This window comes from Halyomorpha halys, unplaced genomic scaffold, assembly GCF_000696795.3.
Source record: "Halyomorpha halys isolate HHAL.00 unplaced genomic scaffold, Hhal_1.1 Scaffold72.1, whole genome shotgun sequence".
In the NCBI taxonomy this organism is placed as follows: domain Eukaryota; kingdom Metazoa; phylum Arthropoda; class Insecta; order Hemiptera; family Pentatomidae; genus Halyomorpha; species Halyomorpha halys.
This window is the reverse complement of record NW_027109364.1, coordinates 296,950-320,153: the sequence shown is the minus strand read 5'-3', so window position 1 is coordinate 320,153 and position 23,204 is coordinate 296,950. Positions and strand designations below refer to the sequence as shown.

The window sequence follows — 23,204 nt, the reverse complement described above, 5'->3', positions numbered from 1 at the left end:
CATTGCTAACCTTGCATAAGTTTGATGTTGATATGGTGATTCCAGGTAAGCTGGTGATCTAGGTGAATTCCCAGGTATAAGTAGATTATTCGAACCCACACAGAATAAGAAAACATTTTGTTTTGTTGTTTGTTTTTTTTTTTTGTGCAAAGAGGCTGTGGGTGGCAGTGAAGGAAAACACACTTTATTTAAGCATTTCAACTTAAAAGAATAAAATATACAGTCATTCTCAAGAAATTTTTGAGACAAACAATCATATTTATCATGTATTGTACAGGTTATAAATAAAAAAATTAATGAAATGAAATGGTTAAAATTTTTACAATACGCTATTATTATATATATGTATATATAGTTGACCGTAAAAATTTAAATATATAAAGATGGTCCGGGTTGCGACTTCAACCTTTTGCTTTGAACAGCCCTGATGAAGCCCTGCAAAGTGGAGCAAACGTCGGACATTAAAATAGTTATAAACTATTTGTTCCATTTTCCACCGCAACCCTGACCATCTTCTTATATTTGTTATTATTATATTTTGCAGGTTAATGATTGACATTTTGTTAATACATCTTTTAGAATTTGAGTTAATTGATAATATTTGCATTATTATTATTCAACCCATTAGTATCCTGTTGTAAATTGGCCGAAAATGAAAGATTTTCAATATTCCCCTAACATTGAAGCTTATTGTCCAAGAAGATTTGCTTTGAGGAATTTTCAACAGCTGCCCCGTTGTGAAACACTGTGAAAATTTAATAATCCTTTACTGGAAGATTCCTATGGTATTAACTGGATTTAGTGAATGACACAATTTTCTTCCTTATTAAACTATAATAGTTTATTTCATTTCATACAGCAACGTTTCGGGAGATTTCCCCCATCTTCAGGCTGCTAAAAAACAATTCAACAAAACCATAAACATGTGCTTACAACATTAATATATCATTTACACTCTAAGAACTATTTATAAATTATTTACTTGATAACAAAAACCTATATTTGACATGTAATTTTCTCCTGTGATAAAGGAGGTAGGAGAAAATTATTTTATAGTCTATATGGTTGTTATCACTTTGGAAGATAACCTTCAGAAAGGTAATTATTCTCCTACAATTATGACTATTAGAAAGATTTTACTCAATAATGACATTAATATTATAATATATTAGCAAGTGAGACTAATAGGAGAAAATTATATGTCATATATAGGTTTTTTGTTATCAAGTAAATAATTTATAAATAGTTCTTAGAGTGTAAATGATATATTAATGTTGTAAGCACATGTTTATGGTTTTGTTGAATTGTTTTTTAGCAGCCTGAAGATGGGGGAAATCTCCCGAAACGTTGCTGTATGAAATGAAATAAACTATAATAGTTTAATAAGGCAGAAAATTGTGTCATTCACTAAATCCAGTTAATAACTATGAAAATTCTTGTGATGCAATCAAATCTATTTTCCATATTGATTTCTCTTTGAATTTATATTTTTTCCTGTGTATTATTGGAGCGGTTTATAAATGATTCTACTGTTAATTGTATACTTTTGTATTCCCAGGTAATGCTAAAGCTTTGTACCGACGAGCTAAAGCGTACACCAGTACTTGGAATGTTTCTGGGGCCAAAGCTGATTTGGAAGCATTAGCGAAATACGACCCTTCTATGAATAATTATGTACAACAGCAGTTGTTACTTCTATCTAAAATGGAAAAAGAAAAAGATGGAGTTTTAAAAGAAAACATAAAAGGGAAGCTATTTAAATAATATTAATGATTTATTTAGTTTTGAATATTATTTCTCTTTTAAAAGAATGAGGGGCATTTATTGCTTTTCATTGACAAAACACCAATCTCTAATCACCATATTTATGAAAATGTGTCGAAAAATCTTTATTTATGATATAATAGGCATATTTATGAAAATGTATTAAAAAATCTTTATTTATGTTATATTTTTCTTCTTAAATTTGCTTTGTAACCTATAGGATAACCACACCATGTGCCAGATCAAATTAAATCAATATTATAGAGGTTAGGGAGGGTGAACGTATAGTTGTACACCCTCAGATGATATAGTACTTATTAATAAATTAGATAAATTGATACAAGATTATAACGTTGAAAAAAATATATATATTTATAAAGTAAAACTTATTATATAAAATAAAATAAAATTATAGTATAAAAGGATTGTATTTATGAATCACATTAATATAACTGTAACTCACAAACCCACAAATAACTTCTCAAAGTATATAACCTATTTTTAAAACATATGTTTTTGTTCTTATCATCTATTAAGGCCCTTCCTACATGAAATAAGATAAAATCGAAGCGAGATAAGACTGGAAATTAAAGTGAGAGGTACTCGAAGTCGAACAAGATAGTCTCGAACTGGAAGCGATTAGCGATCACATCCAGTTCAAGTCTCTTTCACTTCGACTTGGAGTCTCTCAAGCGTTGATTTCATCTCTCCTCCTGTATTTATTTATATTTTAATTATTTATTACTAACAGTCCTATTTTTTTTTTTTAAATTCTTAATTAAATTAAAAATGTCTACATTTATTTCTAAGCATTTCTTATCAATTTGACTGAATAAAAATAATATATAATTTTATTATTGATATGCCATATCATCTTTATAAGTTGCCTCTTTCCATTTGTTCTAATTCAATTGCCTGAAACAGAGCTTTAAAATTTCCTGCTCCGAATCCCTGAAAAAACAGAAAAAAATTAATTATTTTATTACTCGATATCGCATTTTATTGAAATAAAAATTTTTTAAATCTTCATAAAGAAAACTTACGCTGTGGTTATGTCTTTGAATCACCTCTAAAAATAGTGTAGGTCTATTCTGCATGTTCTTTGTAAATATTTGTAACAGATATCCATTTTCATCGTAGTCAATCAAAATTTTCAACTTCTGAAACGTTCAAAAAATTGTTTTGTTTAATAATTCAAGACTAATTGTTTTACCTGTATTATTATATACTTTTGGATGAAGTTATTACAAAATAAATTTTTTTTTATAACATCGTAAATTAAAAAATCTAATGATGAAACTGAAGAGTTAAAATTGTTCATTATCTTTTTTGAAAAATAATTTAATATTGTTGTTGTGGATAAAGGTTTTAACACCAAACAGATAATATTATTATGCAAATAATATGTCTATTTAAAAAATAAAATCTAATTGTTTTTTGAGTGTTAAGTACTAAAAGGTCTAAATCAAACAATTTTTTTCATATATAAATCAATAGAGATTTAAAAATATCTGATTTAATATTGGAATTAAATGTCCAAGAACAGAAAATGAACGTTCATTTACCTGAAGTACATCTAGATCTTCTTCAATACGGAAATTATCTGCTGTTAACTTTTCCCTTAACATGTCATAATACGAATCAGGAACTGACATGAATTCCATTCCTCTGGATTTTAAGTTTTCAATCTAACAAAGGCATTGAAAAAAAAATTTAATATTTAGAAAATATACTAAAATATTTGTGAAAAAATGAGGCAAACTTACAGAATTTATTATGTCTTTTGTGTTTAGTGCTATATGTTGAACTCCGGAACCTCCATAATAATCAACATATTCAGCTATCTGACTTTTTTTCTTTCCAGGTGCAGGTTCGTTGATGGGTATCTGTAATTTTTAAAGATAAAAAATATTTTTAATATTTATGATTAATGTGTATTTATTATTTTTTTTTTTTTTAGACACAAAACAACCTTATAGACCATGCGAATATCATTTCTTCCCAACTTTCTTCACACATTCCCCTCCTTTCCTTTCTTTCCAACTCTTCTTCATCCTTTCAGACTACACTCTTCTTTCTTCCTCGCTCCATACTCTCTCCCTTCTCACCTCTTTGGCACCCACGAGGACCTTTATCTTCCTTAATTTTTCCCTATATTCATCTCTATTGAGACAGTCTTGACTTGAGATTCCTAATTTCTCTGTTTCTTTCTTCATCTGCTTAATGTTCCTCCTGCCCCCACATTCTCCCAAAGATCTCCCTATTAATTCTGCTTGGCTTTATCCTGACCATATGACCGCAGAAATGCAGCTTCCTTCACCTAATGTCCGTTTCCAGGTCATCTATTTCTCTGTATAATTCTCTGGTAGGCCTCAGCCTATATCCCTCCGGTAACTTTACTGGTCCATAAATCCTCCTCAAGATCTTCCTCTCTGTTCCCAAAAGTTTCCTTTAGACCCGTTTGACAATTGTATTATAGTGTCTTATTTTTGCTCTTATTGTTAGACATTTTTTACAGTATAGGCTACTGGTAGCAAAGCTGTCTTTCCATCTTGACCAACCTCTCCTCCATACCAGTTTGGTTATTTAATAATAATAATTCTAAGATACATAAAGTACTAATAAAACAAAAACATTTTCTATTCATAGCTGATAGATTATTTACAAATAGAATTATTTATTTATGAAAATGAATGCATATATATTTTTTTATTACTCAATAGCACAAGCTATAGCTCCACTCTAAAATGGGATCACGTATTATTTTTGAAAGTTGATAAATATATAAAAAATGAAAATCTCTGAAATTTAGTAATGCTATTTTTTTGGCAATCCAGCAAAACTTTTATTATTAATAGCAAATGCTTGCAAAATCTTCGTATTATGCTGCAACAGGACAATATAGCTAAGATCTGAAGATGGGGTAACAACCCTGAAATGTTATTTTCATTATAGTGAAATAAAATATATATGAAACAAGGAAGAGTGTTATTCATTTAACATTTCTAATTTGTTAATTACATTTCCCACTTTGGTATCAATTTTTTTCCTATGTATCTTTTCTACAACTTTCTATGTATACTCTGATAGTTTTATAATATTTTACAATGTTTGGATCTTGTTTTCATTCAGCCCTGATAAAGCTGTGAAAAGTGGGGCAAAATATTGGTTACTATTAAAGTTTTTTTTTTTTTCTATCTTTTATCTGGACTATCTTCCTACAAGCATCATGTACAGTCAACTTATAATCTTCTAATAAAACGTATTTAATTTCTTAAGTATCCTAAATTGTGGTAGTTTCTCCTTTTATATTCATTGAATTACTTCATCGTAGCAATAGAGAAATAGAAAATATTTATTTAGGATTGTTCAATTTAAACAAATCGAAATAAAACACCATTCTGATGGACTGAGCAATGCACCCTCTAAGTCCTGTCAAACGTTGAAGAGGGGCAGGGTGCACATTGGACTGCATTATTGACTTCTATTAGTTTCTTAGGTTCTTTGTAGTTTTAGTGTTACTACCGCTTTAGTTAAATTGTGCTCTGTTAATACTTCAGTGAGTAGTAGTTAATAAAGTTAACTTATTTTGTGATGTGATATCATTAAATATTGAAACAATAGCAGTGAGAGTTTCAAAACAAGCTTATCGTAAAAAAAGAAAAATTAAAATCAAATACAAAGAAACACTGACTAAAATCATTCACATCATAATTTTAAAGTTACTACTATAATTTTATATTATTTCAGTGAACCCTTGTCTTTCTCTGAGAAACATCATTGACTATATTTAAGGAAATTATATTTTTATATTAACTTATTGTAGTCCTCTAGCTTATTGAAAATAAATTACGAGTGAATTATTCGAATTTGATTGAATTTCATTTATACAGATGTCATAACAATATTATTTATTATATTTAGTTTTAATATTATAAATTTACCTTTACTGTTTCGTCCCAATTTGTCATAACAATAGAACGAAGGGCTGAGTACTCCGTGTGGAGCTGTTTATCATCTACTGACCAAAATCTATGAAACTGCAAAATTTTTTCATACCTAAAAAAATATTTATATTATATATGAACATTTCAAATTTATTTATGTTTTTTAATTGTAGTTAGCTTAATACTGTTTCTTACCATTCTGCTACTGATTCCATACAAAGATCCGGTTGGTTTCCAACGATGTGGTCAATAAAGTCGAGCTTACCAGGTGGCCTGATGCAGTAAAATTGATCAATTAGCTCTTTCGTATATATAAAACAATTAACATATTTTATTAACTTATTATCTTTCAAGGATTTTACATAAGTAGTTAAATAAAGCTATAGCAACAAAAGATTTATTGACATTTTAGAAGGAAGCTGGAAAAAGGATGCAACCAGGGGACTATTAGTCAAAATTAATAATGTTGAAACTAATTTGTATTTCTTCTTGTATATTATAAATTGTTTGTTGAACTGAAGTAACGGTTATATGGAAAAAGAAAAATGTTTTTTTTGTTATATCCAAAAATACTGCACTTAGTTATATTTGGTCCTCCGGGCTGGATTTAAACTAGCGGCCTATAGATATATAATCTCATGACTAGTGTTACAGTAATTAACAGCTATTTATTGTAAAAGTTTGTAGTTTTGTTACTTTGAAGTCTTAATTTTTATGCTCACCAAAGATTTCTAAAAATAATAGGTAAATGGTAAATCCTGAAAATTCTAGATAATTATTCAATTATATTGATGAAATCATCTTGTTATAGAACTTATTAGGAATGAATCTTGAGTATTAAAATAGAGAAAACCTTATACAATAACTAATATTGCGAATAGTAGCGTTTATGTTGTAACCGCAACAATGAAACTATTATAATCTCTTTATTAATCATCTTTAATTAATATGATGATTTTGGTAATAAAAAAAATAAATCTGTTCAACTAAAGTCCATGAAGGGTTAGGGGTGCAGTACTTTGTAAGGAAGTTACTAGACCAACGGTTGTGGAAGGAGCTATTGTTCAGAGTCATGTTTGAGCACCAGATTTTTACTTAATTAAGGGTTCTCCCTTTATGAGATTTCACAGCCACAATGAAACAGAAAATAATTATCTACTGGATTTTAACCCAGGTCCTTGGAGTTTGTAGCACAGCACCTTACCAATTAGCTACCCACTCTTGAGCACTTACCCATTATTGAGGTATCAGTCTTTTAAAATTAAATTTTCTATTTATTATTCCATTTCAATTTCATCCAATCCAAATGATCCATTGGCTTCTGTAATAAAAGGTTTACCTCCTTATTAAGAAAAATATCATTGATTATTTTTCTTGAAAATTTAAGTTGTTTTAGGTCATTATTGACCAGTCTTCTTTCTGATTTAACTCTCATAAAGGCCATTTATGATTCTGGAATTGGAGGGAATGGAACATTATTCAGCCAAATAGTACAGCTTCTTGCATAGGCTGAACACTGTTTCCAGTCTGTCACTACTGTTATAAAATTCGCTGAAAAGCAAGAAAAATGGGGGCTTAAAGTAAACACAGTAAAGATCAAATACATGTCCGCTGCAGAAATACCATCAGAGAGAGGATGTACCTTCGAATAAGCCCCTTGTTTGTTCTTTATCGGATCCTTCATATACCTAGAAAATGGATTCCAAAATTAATTGAGAGTTCTACAGAATAAGCTTTGTTATTATGATCTCAGTCTCTATTTTTGGAGTATTGTTTTGTATTTAATTAATTTATGTCAGTGATTCCCAACCAGTCCTAGTACGATCAAACAGCACATATTTTGTGAGGACATATTGTTAAAACTGTTTTGTTTAACTTTCCTAATGTTTGACAGTTAAAGAGTTTTATTAGCTCTATAAAAGTTCCTCAAGATTCACTTTAAGCAACTCGATTTTCATACATTTCATGGAGGACCTCTCTCTTCCCAAGTCGGGAGTGGGTGTGAGTGGTTTAATTCCTTGCTTAGGAGCCCAAAATCATGGAGTTGCGAACCACTGATTTATATATACAAATTATTGTGTTGATTCTCCTTTAAGGCTCAAAAAAGTGGAATGCTTCCAAAACTGGTGAGCAGAACTTGACAGTTTTTGAGAGGAATAATCTGTATAAGAACTTTAGAGTTGTGAAGGTTGACCAAGTATGGAGAGTCCAACAAACCTTAAGCCCAAGGTCATAGTGAAGATTAAAATAAAAAATAAACCACTAAAGTTTATTAACACGATTTGAAACTATGTATTTATACCAAATCGAGAGGATTTTAAAATATACAATCTAAACTATAAACTATAATAAATCCGAAGGTTGGGGAAATTCCCCAATACATGAAAACTCGAAGATCACTAATATTTATGTATTGGTAGTTCTAAAACAATGCTAGCTGAACACAAACGTATGTATGTGCAGTACAGGCGCTCATTGATTTGTTCCCAAAAACCGACACTCAGCGGACCGGCCAAAAATTCATCTACACACTTGCTAATACCTGTATTTGCCATAGTTTGGCAAACTTTTATGAGTTGAGAACTGGATGGCAGTAGCACAAGATTGGGACAATTGGTGGTGGTAGAGGCAGGTGGCCAATACTTTACATTGAATAGTAGGGACGATTAATATCTTTTGTATAAAAATAATTCCGATGAATACATTATTCATTGAGTTCACAATTATTGCTTTAAATAGATGACAGATCATCGATAGCCCACAAATATCGATAACCATCGATTCCCTTTCATTGTCACGAATTATAATGGGTTATTATTGCCTTAATTTCCGAAATAGCTAAGGAACAGATTTGTAATTTAGGACTTTTAGGCTGACACACTGAACCTTTATGCCTACGACTACTTCAAGCATTAATTTAAATTAGATGGTCCCGTGGCCATCTTCTTTTCAGACGCCTCGGAGGATTATCAGGGATTGTCAAGGATGAGAGATTAATAATTAATGGGTAAGGAGTTTGAATGAAAAGACGCGTATCTGTTTTGGGTCAAATCTGCAACAAATGGGATGTTAAGGTCTTTGTGGTTGAGTTTATTTGTAACGTAATAAGGAGCATCAAGGATTTTACGTAAGATTTTGGATTGTAAGGATTGGATGCGGAAGGAATTTGATGGCTTGGTAGAGCCACAGAGCTCAATTCCGTATATCCAAATTGGTCTGATTATCGTAGTGTATAATAATTTTTTTGTAGTAAGTGGGAAGTTTAGAGCGTTTGTCAAGTAGGTGTTGTAGCAATCGGAATCTACGAGCAGTTTCTTGTCGTTTCAGTCTTGTGTGTGGATTCCAAGTAAGTCTTTGTATGAAGATTTGAGGGTGTTATAAGCTCGGCATTCAGTCAAAATGTGTTTAATAGTAAAGTCCTGTTCCGAAAGTTTGGCATATAGATGGAGAGGTCAGACGCGTATGACCTATTCTAAAGCGCGTTAAAATCACCTCTCTGCGCACACTTCTAGTTGACAATATCCAAGGGAAGACTCCCTATCGCATACCCCTAGGAGAGATTCCCTATCATTGAATGGCGTTATCTATAACAGATTATTGATAGAACTGACCAAGTTGGTTATTTAGCATAACGAAAGGCATAACTTAACGAGTTCTTGATGGTATCAATTGGAAATGATAACAACTACTTAATGAGTTAGATAGGTTATAAATTAAAGAAACTTACAATAAACTACTCAAGGCGTCGGTTGTAGTGACTTTCCTGTAGCCTGGTAAAAATACACCATTATAAGCTGATCGTTCTATAAATGTGTGAACCGTATCTCCAAACTGTGCAATTATTCATTCAAATAAGAAATATTTTACAATATCTTAAATAAAATAAATCGAGTTTATTCAATTTACTAAAATATTTTACCGTTTTAATGGTTGCCATTCGTACTTTTCCGTGCTCATCGCTCTCCTCCCAAATGTCCTTCACTACTACTGCGCCTCTTTCTTTAGATTTCTTAAACAAACATAGGTAATAAGATTATACGAAAATTGTGAAACATAAACTTATAATCCAAGTATAATCAAAAAGTTACTTGAAGAATGCTCTCTATATCTTCGACAGTGAATGCGACATCTTTTACTCCATCACCATGTGTAGCGATGTGGGTAGACATTTCTTTTTCGGTCGGTTCGTAAGGTGAAGCAAAGACAAATTTTATCTGTGGCCACAGAAAAAGAAGCAATTAAAAACTTATTTTTTTCCTGTTCTTTCTCATTTAAAAACTATTTAGAGAATATCCTCCATGGTCCTTATTTAGGTAAACATTGTTAGCAGAAAAACTTAAGTTTGTTGTAGCTTAAAACGAATAATTGTACAAGTATATTATTACATGCAATCTAACAAAAGTACTACGATCCAAAAATAAAAAATAATAAGAAAATATACAAGAAGAAATAATAAAAACTGTTAACTTTAGTGAATGAGCTTATTTATTGGAGCTTCATTTATTTGAACTATATATATTTCAAATAAATAAACCATTATATTTCGTGTAATGGTTAGTGGAAGTCAAAATCAAACCTGTTTACTATTAAAGAAAACAAAATGTAGAGAGCAACAGAGCTTCACCGCTAAGGTCGGATTTTCACCTTTTAAATTTTAAATCGGATTTTAAATTGGAAAAAAAATATAATGTGATTTAAATATTTCATTAATACTTAAAACAAAATAAAGAAAAGGCGAAGGAGAGAAACGTTATGTTGAGAATTGACGATATGCTATATATTTTTATACTAAACAACTTATCATTATATCAGAAATAATTATTAATTTATTTTTTAATACTTGCTTTAAAAGAAATTAATTTTTCATGACTGCTATGAGAAAACATTAATTGAGAAATTCACCAAGTGAATGAAAATTTAGTTCATTGAATTTTTAAAGCAAGAATTTCTCGAGAACGCTTAATGGATTTACATTGTTGACGAACCAAATTATCGAAAACAGCATTTATTACAACTTATATTTAGTGCATATTTGGGATTAATTGAACGGTTTTACAGATAATTACATCAGTTGTGAACCGGGACTCCAAGGGCGTGGCAGATCTTTTACCTTTTTACTTTACTTTTTCTTAGAAGGAAAGCAGGCTTAAGGCACTCCTGTGCGTTGACGCACCTCCACGCGGATCTTGAGATAGAGAAACTTAAACCTGTTCTTGACTAAAAGTTCTGCACACTCAGTCCCGCCCTCTATTCGTGAGGTGTCCTCCAAATGATTACACGAGTGTGACGCAGGCTTTAACGTCACTTATGTTTGATGGCATCATCTCATTCTAATTGTCCTATCAAAAACTTATTGGGAAATGTGTTTAAATGAGACCGTATGAAGCTTATTTACCTACGATTAGACAATCATTCCAGCGCCATTTTCTTAAGCGGCTCCTACCTTATCTCTTTTTGGAAACAAAACGGTCAGAGCAGAGACGGTTGCTCAGGGAAGAACTTTATCTTATAATCCAGGTCAAAATAATTTGTGATCGCAGGTATTTCAAACAATATTGTAGCAGGATTATCTTGTCGACCGTGGTCTAAAAACTATTGACAATAATTAATCGAGATCATCAATTGATTTATAACGAAGTGATCTTATTGATAGTAGTGTAACGGGATAATGATGTCGGTCGTGGTCGAGAGAATCATCGATAATTAATTCATACAATCCTGTAATTCGCAACGGAGTGATCTTACTGGCAGTTCGAGAAAAGAATAGACAGTAATTTTTAGAGACTGTCGATTATTATGAAGGGAGTGATGTGGAAAATACGAAAACAGTGGATGTTTTCAGTTTATTAAGAGATTGTAACCTGCAGTTTAGGTATTCTTGACTTGGTGGAAGGAGTATAATGGAGGAGGTACGCTTTCAGGGCGAGTGACGTCAGACGGGTCTATTCCTTTCGTAGGCGTGGCATTCTGTTCGCCATATCAACACTCAAGCTGCCGTACCCCTTATGCCTCCCATTTTGTAGGAGATATTGATTTTTTTGAATTACTATTAATTATCATTCACTTTTTTGTAGTAAATATTAATTTCAAAGAAAAAAAAAAAATGGTTACTATTTCAACTTTTTTTTAAATAAACATTTACTACAACTTCTATTTTCTTCGTCATATTGGTGTTTAAAAGAATGATTTTTCCGATAATTACGTTTATTAACTATTAACTTCAACGTAAAGTTGCCATCAAGGGCGTGGCCTAGTTCCTATTCCTGAGCGTCATTTTTCTTAGAAGGAGCGTAAGGGTTGTGGCACCCCTCTGATTGTTGATTGTCATTTTGTTAAATCACTTTTTTTCTCAACAATCTTTTTCTTGGAAATCGTTTGCGTTAGCGACTTAAAGGTAATATTTGTATACTTCGAATGTCTGATTGATGATATTTAAAAAAAAATTGCTTGATTATTATATTAGAGGAAGTAAAATTTTCTGATATCGTAAATAATTTACCTTGTTTTGTTGAACTACATGGGCTGCGTAACTTCTGAAACCAGTTTCCAGTCCTTTGTATGCAATTTCTTCGAAACCCATCCTTGTACAGTAATAGCTACTGGCCTGTTTTGTATAAAATATTAGTTTCAAAAAATATATTTTTTAATTGATGTATAACAATTTATACATACCTGTTTTGCATTTCCAACCCAAAATACTATGTGATCAAAACATTCAAATTTTCCTGCTTCAGGCTAAAAGATAAAAAAAAAATAAAAAAGTTTATTTTACAACTTAAAATAATGTAAAGAGTATTCATAAAAGATTTAGATTATTATTTTATTTTATCAATAAGAGAACGATATTACTTAAATATCACCGTTTGAAGTGTTGGACACATACAGAGGTAGAGGTTATGTTTATCAATTATGAGTAATAAAAATACATGTGAACTGTAGCATGTTTATCTGAATAAAATGATCATATTTACGATGCATTGTACTTGAATAGTTGCAAGTTAAAAGAAGGAACCACACTTTAGTTGAAATTATTGATATAACTTTATGAATCGTATAATCAATCCTATTGTATTTGCTCATTTAATGAATTTTACTATACTGTTATAAGAAAAATGGTATGGTAAGATTCATACTTATTCTTATTATTTTTCAACAGAGTTAAAACCTTTATAATATAATGATTAATATTCTTTTAACTTTTTTTATTGTTCGCGAGGCATTTTGTTTCATATGGAATCAATTTTTAGTAGGTATAATCTTGATGTAAATGACTGTCCTTCATTAATATAGCAACTAGTGTAGAGATCCAAATTTTAAACTAATCTTCTGAAGGAAAATAATCGATGTTTCCCCGAATTTCTGTCATTTATACAATGCATTACATGAGGTATCGTTCTGTTAAGATTAAACGAACGAATAGTTTAGTTTTGTCCTGTAAACGGCGTCAAAAATATTACAACATAAATTAATTAAAAAAAAAAAGAAATAAAAAAAAAAACGAGATTTGCAATTACGTCATCGTGTCCTTGCCTCATTATTCACCTGCAGAAGTAACTACCAAAGTTGTTTCTCGACAACGAAGTCTGTTAATATCACGTTGTTGGTCAATTTGCTGCGTAATAACCGCTTCCTGACTGATTATATTAACTGTTTCATTTGCGAATGTTTTTTTTATAATGATGCTTTTAACTGTAGAAATATATCACGTATGTTGGCGTTGAAGAATATTGTTTGATATTTAATACTTTTTACGTATTGTTCAATAGAAAAACATAGAATTGAGACATTTATTTTATATAGACTGATGTTTTTTAAACCTTCGAACTTGGTTTGTGATATTTTTAGTAAGTATTTTGAAAATTTACATAGTGTTATGTATAATTTATGTGCTCATTTCGCTCGTATTTCAAATAAACTCATTTTCAGTCAAATTCAAAGCGTTTTATTTCCTTAAAATTGAGGAATTATTTGTTGAATCCATGAATATAAGTTCGTAGAATTAACATTTATGAATTTTTATTTTAAATAAATATAATTTGTTGAGATTACATTATTTATTTGAATCTGCTTTCAATTTTTAAATATTTGTTCAATTTTTTGATAATAGATCATTATTTACCTTTTCTCCTTTATCTGTGTAAGTAGTCTGAAACAAAATTAAGAAAGTTCTATAATTATTATACTAATAATAAAAAAAAATGCTTAAATGTATCACATATTGAATGCATTAAAAAAGTTTTTAATTTTATTTTTTTCAAATATTACAACCACGATAAATAATTTATAAATACATAGAGATAAGCAAAAATTAGCTATAGTTGAAATTAATAGCTAAGGTTGCCATGGATACGGCCCTTATTCATGAATGAACCATTGATAAATAAATATCGTATCCATGGCAACTTTAGCCGTTAGTTTCAACTATCCCCAATTTTTTCTCATTTCTGTACATAGTTGACCAATAGGAAATTTGTTTAAAAAATTCACTGGATTTCATTCATAACTGTAATGACTACATCTTCTAATACTCATTTACTCATTCATATTTTTAATACTCATACTAAAGGGGAGTGGTTCAGTAGGTAAAGGCGCTGTGCTATCAACTCTAAGGAATCGGGTTCGAATCCAGCTGTGGCAAGTAACTATTTATTCTCTTACTGTAGCCGTGAGTCAACCCTCTGGGTTCTGGACCCAGCCTCATAAAGTGGGTACCCTTAATTGAGGAAAAATTTAGCGGTTGAGCGTAATCATGATCAGATCACCTCCTTGTTTAACTGTTGTTCAAGAAACAGTACTTCCTTTATGGGTTGTAGTGATACAGCTTTTCATTCTCATTAATAAGTAGTGATATTATTAAAAAAAAAAATATATATATAGAAATTTGGAAGCCCTGGAAACAGTCATCAGGACCAGAAGACTGAGATTTTAAGTGCACATGGTCAGAATGGAAAATGACAGACTAAATTAGAAAAATTTCAACAAGGTCCGCTTTTATAAAAGTATAGCGGATATATAAAACAAGTGAAAGAGGAACTGGGTAGACTAAACATGACGGATGAAGACTGCTTGGATAGAGATAATTTTTGGAATAAACTAAAAGAGGTTGGGATTATTGTGGGGAAGAAGGAGAGACGAGGGAGAAAATGGACTGAGGAAGAGCGGGAGAAATAGTCCAGGAGGATGAAAGAGTATTGGGATAGAAGGAAGTCGGAAGGTATGAGCATGAATCGAAAATGATATTCCTGTGGTCCTTGCTGGCTGGTTCGTGAAAAAAATTAATAAAAATCAGGGGTTTATCATCTTCAAATAAGGATTATAAGACACTTTCCAAAAAAAAACCTAAAATGCCGAATCACCTTAAAATTCGTAATCGGGGGTCTGACTATGCAACTCAGTTTGACCTTTAGGTTTTGCTGGTTTTCGTTATATAACCGTTCTTTTCGAAATAACTACTTTAATTAAGAAGTGTTTTTGGTAACCGGTTATTTTTAAAACGACCAGACAATTGGCTTCAACACAATCAGTTTCATTTATAAAATATCGAATAAATAAAACTACTAATCGGTTAGAGTAGAAAGTAGACTGTTAAACCATTTTCTTTCTCGCATTTCAGTTTACTTTTGCCTTGAGTTGGTTTGTATTTTGTTAAATATTTTTTAGGTCAATACACCTTAAAATATATTCTCTATACATGTCACCCATATTGCATAGAGGGCGTGTTTTTTTAAAAAAAAAAAATAGGAACAGAGAAATATATATTTTTATTGACCCATGTGAAAACTTTTTCGTGATACATAAGTACTTCAGTGATAATTCATTGTTTGATTTTTTTTAAAAATCGATTATTGGTTATTTCGATCCATAGCCTAAAATTTGGCAGTACTTAGCTTTTACAACCCTCTTGACTATTCCGAGTGTTCATAAATGTTACGTAATATAGGAAAAAGTAAAGGGTTTACAAATAGTTTATGACGATATAACTTGTTAAAAAATATTTTATTTGAACCCATTAAAATTTAAAAACTCTAAAATTTATAAATCAAGTAATGACCCTAGAAAAACCAACGGGCCAATAAAAAAAACAACGTAATTTTAGTAAAAACAACTTACCATTTCGATTATCGCTGGAGGAAGTTTTACGTAAAATAATTTGATTGCGTAACTTTGCTGTTATATATACATCCCTAGCTGTTTGTTAGGACAATTCTGATTGGCTGAATCCGGGGGCAGGTTGGTAGGCTTGTCCTGGAATGTGGATCCGAGAACTGGGTAAACAACATAGTCACTTGATTTTCATCACATCGTGGCGTGATCACTGTTGTCTTCTTATTTTTTAAAACGTCAACTCATTTAAATTTAGATCTGGTCAATGATATTCATGGCTGAACACGCCTCTCTCAGCTAAAAAAGTAATATATCGGACTTAGTATAACTTTCTACATTTAGTATAATTTCAATTGTATCTTCAGGATATTTGTTAGATAGGAATATTTGTGTAAATTTGTTCATACCTACAACTATCTATAGATATCATAAAAAAGGAAGAACTCTTCTTCATATCAAATTTGAAATAAAATATTGGAAGAAGATTGACTGTATGAAGTATTTTGTAGGGAGATAGTCCGGGTGGCGGTCAATAAAGGGATCAAAATAGTAAAAGAAAACTATTTATTATTAACCAACGTTTCGCCCCATTTTGCAGGGCATCGTCAGGGCTAAATGTAAAACAAAGATACAAACATTTTAGAAGTAACAAAAAATTTCAAAATAATTGTCATGTTAATAAAGTATATAAAAAATAAATAATAACATCAATATAAAGGAAGTATACATGTATGTGGACTGGAAACAAGTTACTAATAAAATAAAGTGGAAATTTAACAAAAATGTAGTTATAATAAATAATTTTAATGCTTGACCTAAGTGGAGGGAAGGTTACAAGCATCGTGATAAATTTTATCAAATGACTGTGATAAATAATTTTAATTTCTGTTTTAATGTTAAAATTGACTAATTAGGTAATTAGACATAATCTAGGATATACTTATTAACAAAAAATATATGTTTACCAAATGTTTTAATGTCTCATTGATAAATTGTTGAATTGACCTGGGCAGAATAGTCTGCATGAATTTGTGTTTTTAAATTATTTAGTTCTAAAATTGTATTAAGATAAGATAAATTATAAATAATATTGTTAATTATTTTGAAATGTTGAGGATCATAGATTTAATAAAAGCGGTTTTGTAATAGATTGCCTGAGGATGGCCAAATTGGCCGAAACGTCAGAATTATAAAGAGAATAAAATGTTTTGAGACAATAATGGATAAAATTTAAATTTATTTATATAAACAACATTAACCAGTCTCAAGAAGGTGTTTAAGATTATAAATTATTTATTATTTATAACAGATTTCCCCCTTTTTCTCATTCGTCCGCTGTGTTCCAGTCTGAAAAGTGATTACCCCTATGCTTATCGTTTATTTTTATCAATTTTTATTAATATCCCCTTTTACATATTACTATAACTCACTTATGCCATAATTACTTCACCCATCTATTCTACCTTATACACCTACCTCTTTACCATATTTAAAACTAGTTTTAATGAATATTATCCTATAATTTATGTGTCTAGATCTATATTGAGAACTTATAGCATACCTGGTTATATTTATTAACAACTTGTCTCCACTCTACCAACATTTATATTTTCTTATATTGTCATAATTAGTTTTTTCTATATACTTTATAAACATAACAACTGTTTTTTATTTTGATGTTCTTTTAATTCTGAAATCATTGTATCTTGTTGTTTTTTCATTTAGCCCTGGACAAAGCCGTGCAAAATGGGGCGAAACGTTAATTTACAGTAAACAGTTCTTTTTTTACTATTTTGATATATTTATTGACCGCCACCCGGACTATCCTCCTACAATTGAAATAAAATAATAAACTATAAAAGTAAAAATGTAAATTATTCTAATTAATCCTGTATTACTTGGACCATCCTCTAAGAAAGTTTCAATCTGATTATAACTATTTAAAAAAAAAATTCATTATCGTAATAAAATTATCCAAAAATATTTTTAAAAATACGAGTCAATCATCCCTGAATATATCTGTCACCCCAGTGAATATGTGGTTAAGTCGAACTTTGGTCAAAATGATTTAAGTGGTCTAAGAGAATCACAGAGGCAAAATCTTCATTGTGCATAAGTGTCTAAGTCAGTCAACGTTTTAAAACAGAGTTATTGGTCAAGTCTGTTGTCAACGGTCGGTAAACAATTAGTTAACTCTATTATCTAATTAGTGATAAGACATATCAAATTGGTGTAAAACAAGTAACAAGTTACCAACGTTTTGGTAGTATTGACGAAATTTCGATGATTTACCACAAACACCTGATTTTACATAAATGTTCAAACTTTAAAAGTTGTCCCTGAAAAGTAAGGAATTTTGACTTAACCACATATTCACTGGGGTTACAGATATATAGTGATTAAAATTAAAAAAAATAATATTTTGATGAGAAAATAGTTAACCGTGAGTACTGTAGGAGTATTCATGATGTGTTAAATATAAAATGTTTTACTATGTTAAATGTTATAAGTATAGGATTGTGAGCAGCTTTATTTAAAGTCATGTTAAATGGTAAATGCATAAGAGCTCCTAGTGGATTTGCCGAGCAACTTGTTTTATAACCTTCCCTTCCAAAACTTCGTATGAATTTTTACTTCTAAGTTTTCACTAAAGTAATTTATTACAACATGCCTAAATTGAGTGAAAAGTGGAATTTGTGTAAAAGTTTGGCTACTGATTGTCTTGTTGATCTCATAACTGAGAAAGAGAATCAAAATGAGCTAATTGACAACTGTCATTACATTATTATTGTTATTGTCATCCATTGCTTTATTAGTTATAAAAACATCGAAAACAATACTAACCAAAACTGCAAGGAAGTAACCAAACACGTCTACAAATAATAAGGTGACGGGCTGCGTTCTGTTGCGTGACGTCATTCTCCATTTAACAGACTCAACCATGTTATATGTTATATTGTTTTAACATGCTAAAAAAAGGAAATATTTCTCTAATTAACATGACTTTTCCATTTAACACGCTTTGACATGTTAAACTAAAGATCATGAATACCCCTTATAAGTTGGCAGGGAGCGGGGCGGTCAGTGAATAACATATATAAAAGAAAAAACTTATTTATTAGTGCCAACGTTTCGGCCAGAATTTCTAGCCTTCATCAGGGCTAAGAACAAAAAACAAGATAACAACCAATGACTAAAAGGATGTATATAATGAGGTGTAGAAGATAGTTGACCGTAGATTAATGATTGGAGAAGTTTTTCGGGGGGTGCGGTCAGCAAAGAACAACATAAATAAACAAAACCATATTTATATATTTTATGCCGACGTTTCGACCTGAGTTTCAGGTCTTCATCAGGGGTCATGGCGTAGAAGGTAGGCTTGCAGCTGATTGTAACTGATTGCAACTGATCCAGCTTCAGGCCTACCTTCTACGCCATAACCCCTGATGAAGACCTGAAACTCAGGTCGAAACGTCGGCATAAAATAAATAAATATGGTTTTCTTTATTTATGTTGGTCTTTGCTGACCGCACCCCCCGAGAAACTTCTCCAATGATGTATAGAATGATTAGAAACATAACTAACATTATGAAAATAGAAAAAAATTAAGAAAACGTAACGGTGAACGAACCACATTTTTAGGGATTTGTCATTTGTTAACATTCGTCATTAGTTAACAACATTAACAATTTTTTGAATTTATACAATCCACCGCGTAGAAAGTGATGTTCGCCTGGTTATCTACAGGTGACCATCCTATTCTAACTATGGTTGGGGGTCAAGGTTTTCACTTAATGAAAAAGGCAACGCCCCAAGGTCGGATTCGAACCGGCACCGCTCGCAGACCTCAGATCGATAGACTTGCACCTAAGGTGCGACCCAAAATTAAACCTTTAAACGTCTTATATAGTTGATACGGGTGGAGGAATGACTAACAATAAATATTTAGACAGTGTTTAACAATTTCTTGGAGAAAGAACCTAACTAGCAATTTTTTTTTATCATATAAATTTTTGGTCACTATGTATTTTTTGTTTAATTATTTGACATTTACAACTGTATTTTTAATAATAATACATCTAGATGAATTTGATGTAAGATCATAATGGTGTGATACAGACTTGTAGAGAAACTATCCATTGGGAGCACTCTAATATAATTTTACATCAGGTCTCGAGGCGATCTTCTTTTCAGGTGCCTTGGAGAATTGTCAGGAATGGAAGAGGAAGCCATGTTAAAAACTAGTGGGTTTGGGTGGTTAGGGAGTTAGTAATGGAAGGATTGATATCTGGTTCGGGCTAGATCGGTTACATATGGAACACTAAGGTATTTATGGATAATTTTATTTGTGACAAAGAAAGGAGCATTGAGGTATGTATCTTGAGCCGTACAATTTCCTTTGAAGGGGAGTTAATTTTTTTTCTTGATCGATTACTCTGATTCATTACTGAAAATAATGAACTAAAAATACAACCTTGAAAAATTGATCCCATAGTTGGATGACCTAACCTAAAACTGTTAAGAGATGTACAATTTCTACTCTCCATCAACGTGATTTGATGTATTTCAACCCTGATGGTGCTTGAATAAGCAAAACGTTTATTGGTTAGTTAAGGTACAGTTCCATAGTGACTGTTGCCAATGTGAAATATTTCTTCCACTTTGAGTTCTATATTCCTCACATCATATTTACATAGAAATACAATTTAAAAAATAACTCTGGTTCAATTTACTGTTCAGTTGAATTATCAAACATGTTTTTTAACACAACATCAAGGTTGACACTTTTTTTTCTAGAATTCATCCTATAAATTGCAATTTGCCGGATTCCAACTAGGACCGCTGCAAACTTGAGAAACTAAGATGTCGCCTTAACACAATACATTTATGACAGCTAGTCTCAAAATCTAATTAATATTTACAGAACTTATAAGTAAAAATCAACAGGTCAAACTATAGGCCACAAAAAGCAACTTTTTTTTTCTAGAATTCATCCCCTACATTGCAATTTGTTGGATTCCAACCGGGATCCCTGCAAACTCAAGGAACTAAGGTGACACCTTAACACAATTGTTAAGCTACCTCAATTCGACTCTGTCTCTTTGTAGGAAAGCTTAAAGAACAAAAAAAATGCTGGCTTGGATGGTAAACATTTATTTTTTAAGTTAATACAAAAAAAAAAAAAATATATATATATATGTGTATATATAGTTGACCGTAAAAATTGAAATATAAGAAGATGGTCAGGGTTGCGGTCAAAAGTGAAACAAAAATAGTTTACAACTATTTATTTTCCAACGTTTCGCCCCACTTTGCAGGGCTTCATCAGGGCTGTCCAAATGAATACGTTGAATTGACCTAAAAAAAAAATTAAAATAAAAAGAAACCTTTTTTAACATAGGTGGGCCCAAAAATCGAAACGGCTCTCTGATAACTCTGGCAACAATTTCTGGTGATTATTCTACACAAAAGCGAGTTGGGCGACTATACCAAGCCGAGTTGGCGACTGGGCGACTATACCAAAGCGAGTTGGCGACTGGACTTAGGCCACCACTTGTATTGTTGTGGCAAATAATCCCCCTGGCCGGTATTTCACCTTAAACACCACACAACAAGCATAAATATCCTTCATTTAATACAAAACCAACTTCTTACCACAATATAAAAATAAAATTAATTAAATATATTTACTCTATCCAGTATAAACTCCTTAACCACTCAAACCCCCTAGTTTCTAACCTTGCATCCTCTTCCATTCCTGACAATCCTCCGAGGCGCCTGAAAAGAAGATCGTGGCCATCTAATGTAAAGTGTCATTAGATTGCTACCAATGGGTTGTTTCTCTACACGCCTGTAACACTCCAATTTAACTTAGATCAGATTTACTAATTGTATTATAATGTGCAGTTGTAAATAGCAATAAATAAATATTTTAAAAAAAATATATATATTTACTGTATAATTACAAAATATTTACATTTTAATATACATGGCGTTAACAACAATACATTTGTATGGCAATGTATGCGAGATGGGATCTTATTCCCAGCAAACCTTGATTGCAGAATCGGGTCCAAATAAATATACTACTGGTTTCTAGTAGTATATTTATTTGGACCCGATTTGGGGTCTGTTTCGCAATGAAAACTAATACTATTACTTCATGTATTATTAAAAATAATAACTAAATAAATCCAGCACTGTGCCCTTATAAGGCAGGTTAATTTACGTAGCTGTCGCTAGAGCTCGCACCACAAGCTACAAGCGCGTATATTTAATTTCTGGAACACTGAAGTCCGTGAAGTATTTTTAGATAAAACCTTTACTAGATTATTTTATCAGAATATTGAAGCAGCAATGAAGTAGAACAAATTTGAACAATGCCTTCGATGTATTGTTGTTGTATGAGTATTGTCGCGAACATTAATGTTAAATCATATGAAACTATCATACTTTATTATGGGATGATTACTAAACCTAAGTATTTAGCTATTTAAGGGCCGGTTGCACTATCACAGTTTAAACTATGATTTCTTAAATCTCCTGTAAAATCAATAATTATTTGTTGGACCAGAAAAGTTAACCTTCATATCTGGTTCCAACTTTAGAGACAAATGATAGCCGGTTAAAACTGTGATTTAGAGCAAATCTACCTTTAAGTAGGTAACTATAGAAACTAAAAGAAATAATGAAGAAGAAAATAAGGTAAGCATATGGTGGGATGGAAATAAATAAAGAAGAAGAATAATGGCCGAGAAAGAAAGAAAATGCCATAGTAATACATGATATAATAATATAGATGTATTACAATGAAGAAGAAAAATAAAATATACAATATTGAAAAGAGATACAGAGTTGGACAGTTCATCTTAGTCCTACCACAGTTTACAATACATTTTCATGTCATCTAATGACCCGTTAAACAATCACAGTTTAAACTATGATTTCTTAAATCTCGGGCAAAATCTATAATTATCCATTGCACCAGAAAAGTTAACCTTCAAATCTGGCGGTAAACTTTACCGGCCAATGATAGCCGATTAAACTGAGATTTAGAGCAAATCTACGTTTAAGAAGGTAACCATACAAGGAACCTTCCATAGTTCCAGTTGGATCTGTTATCTAGTGTAGCTGTACTGTATTATTCCGTCTCTTTCCAAATTCAATAAAATGGATTTGATCGAGATAGAAGATTTGACAGACGTCGAAGACTTCAAAAATTAGATGCTCAGCAAATAATGAAAAAAGTATTCCGTCCTCAACCAAATCAATTTTACAGTGGTATGAAGAATTTTATCAGCGATTTCGATAAATAAAATTGGCAGTTGATTCAATTTTAAATTTAGTTAGACCTACAATTACTAACTATTGGAGAAGTTTGTCGGGGGG

At 31.1% G+C, this 23,204-nt stretch overlaps 2 protein-coding genes across 2 annotated transcripts in view; one reads left to right on the top strand and one right to left on the bottom strand.

Moving 5' to 3' along the window:
• The window catches only part of LOC106692809 (aryl-hydrocarbon-interacting protein-like 1), a 9,564-nt gene extending 7,615 nt beyond the window's left edge, over window positions 1-1,949 (top strand). The window contains exon 6 of the mRNA XM_014438989.3: window positions 1,559-1,949. Within this exon, the coding sequence (XP_014294475.1) occupies window positions 1,559-1,764 (206 nt within the window). The 3' untranslated portion in view covers window positions 1,765-1,949. The remainder of the gene's footprint in view (window positions 1-1,558) is intronic.
• A 531-nt stretch (window positions 1,950-2,480) lies between these two features.
• Window positions 2,481-15,948, bottom strand: Hpd (4-hydroxyphenylpyruvate dioxygenase). The gene is made up of 13 exons (XM_014438988.2): window positions 15,822-15,948; window positions 13,831-13,857; window positions 12,384-12,446; window positions 12,211-12,315; window positions 9,800-9,925; window positions 9,631-9,720; window positions 9,439-9,542; window positions 5,907-5,984; window positions 5,709-5,823; window positions 3,531-3,650; window positions 3,330-3,452; window positions 2,808-2,924; window positions 2,481-2,715 (listed from the first exon to the last, which is right to left on the bottom strand). The coding sequence occupies exons 1-13, from the start codon at window positions 15,822-15,824 to the stop codon at window positions 2,641-2,643; spliced, it is 1,146 nt and encodes a 381-aa protein (XP_014294474.1). The 5' UTR covers window positions 15,825-15,948; the 3' UTR covers window positions 2,481-2,640.
• Between the last annotated feature and the right edge of the window lie 7,256 nt (window positions 15,949-23,204).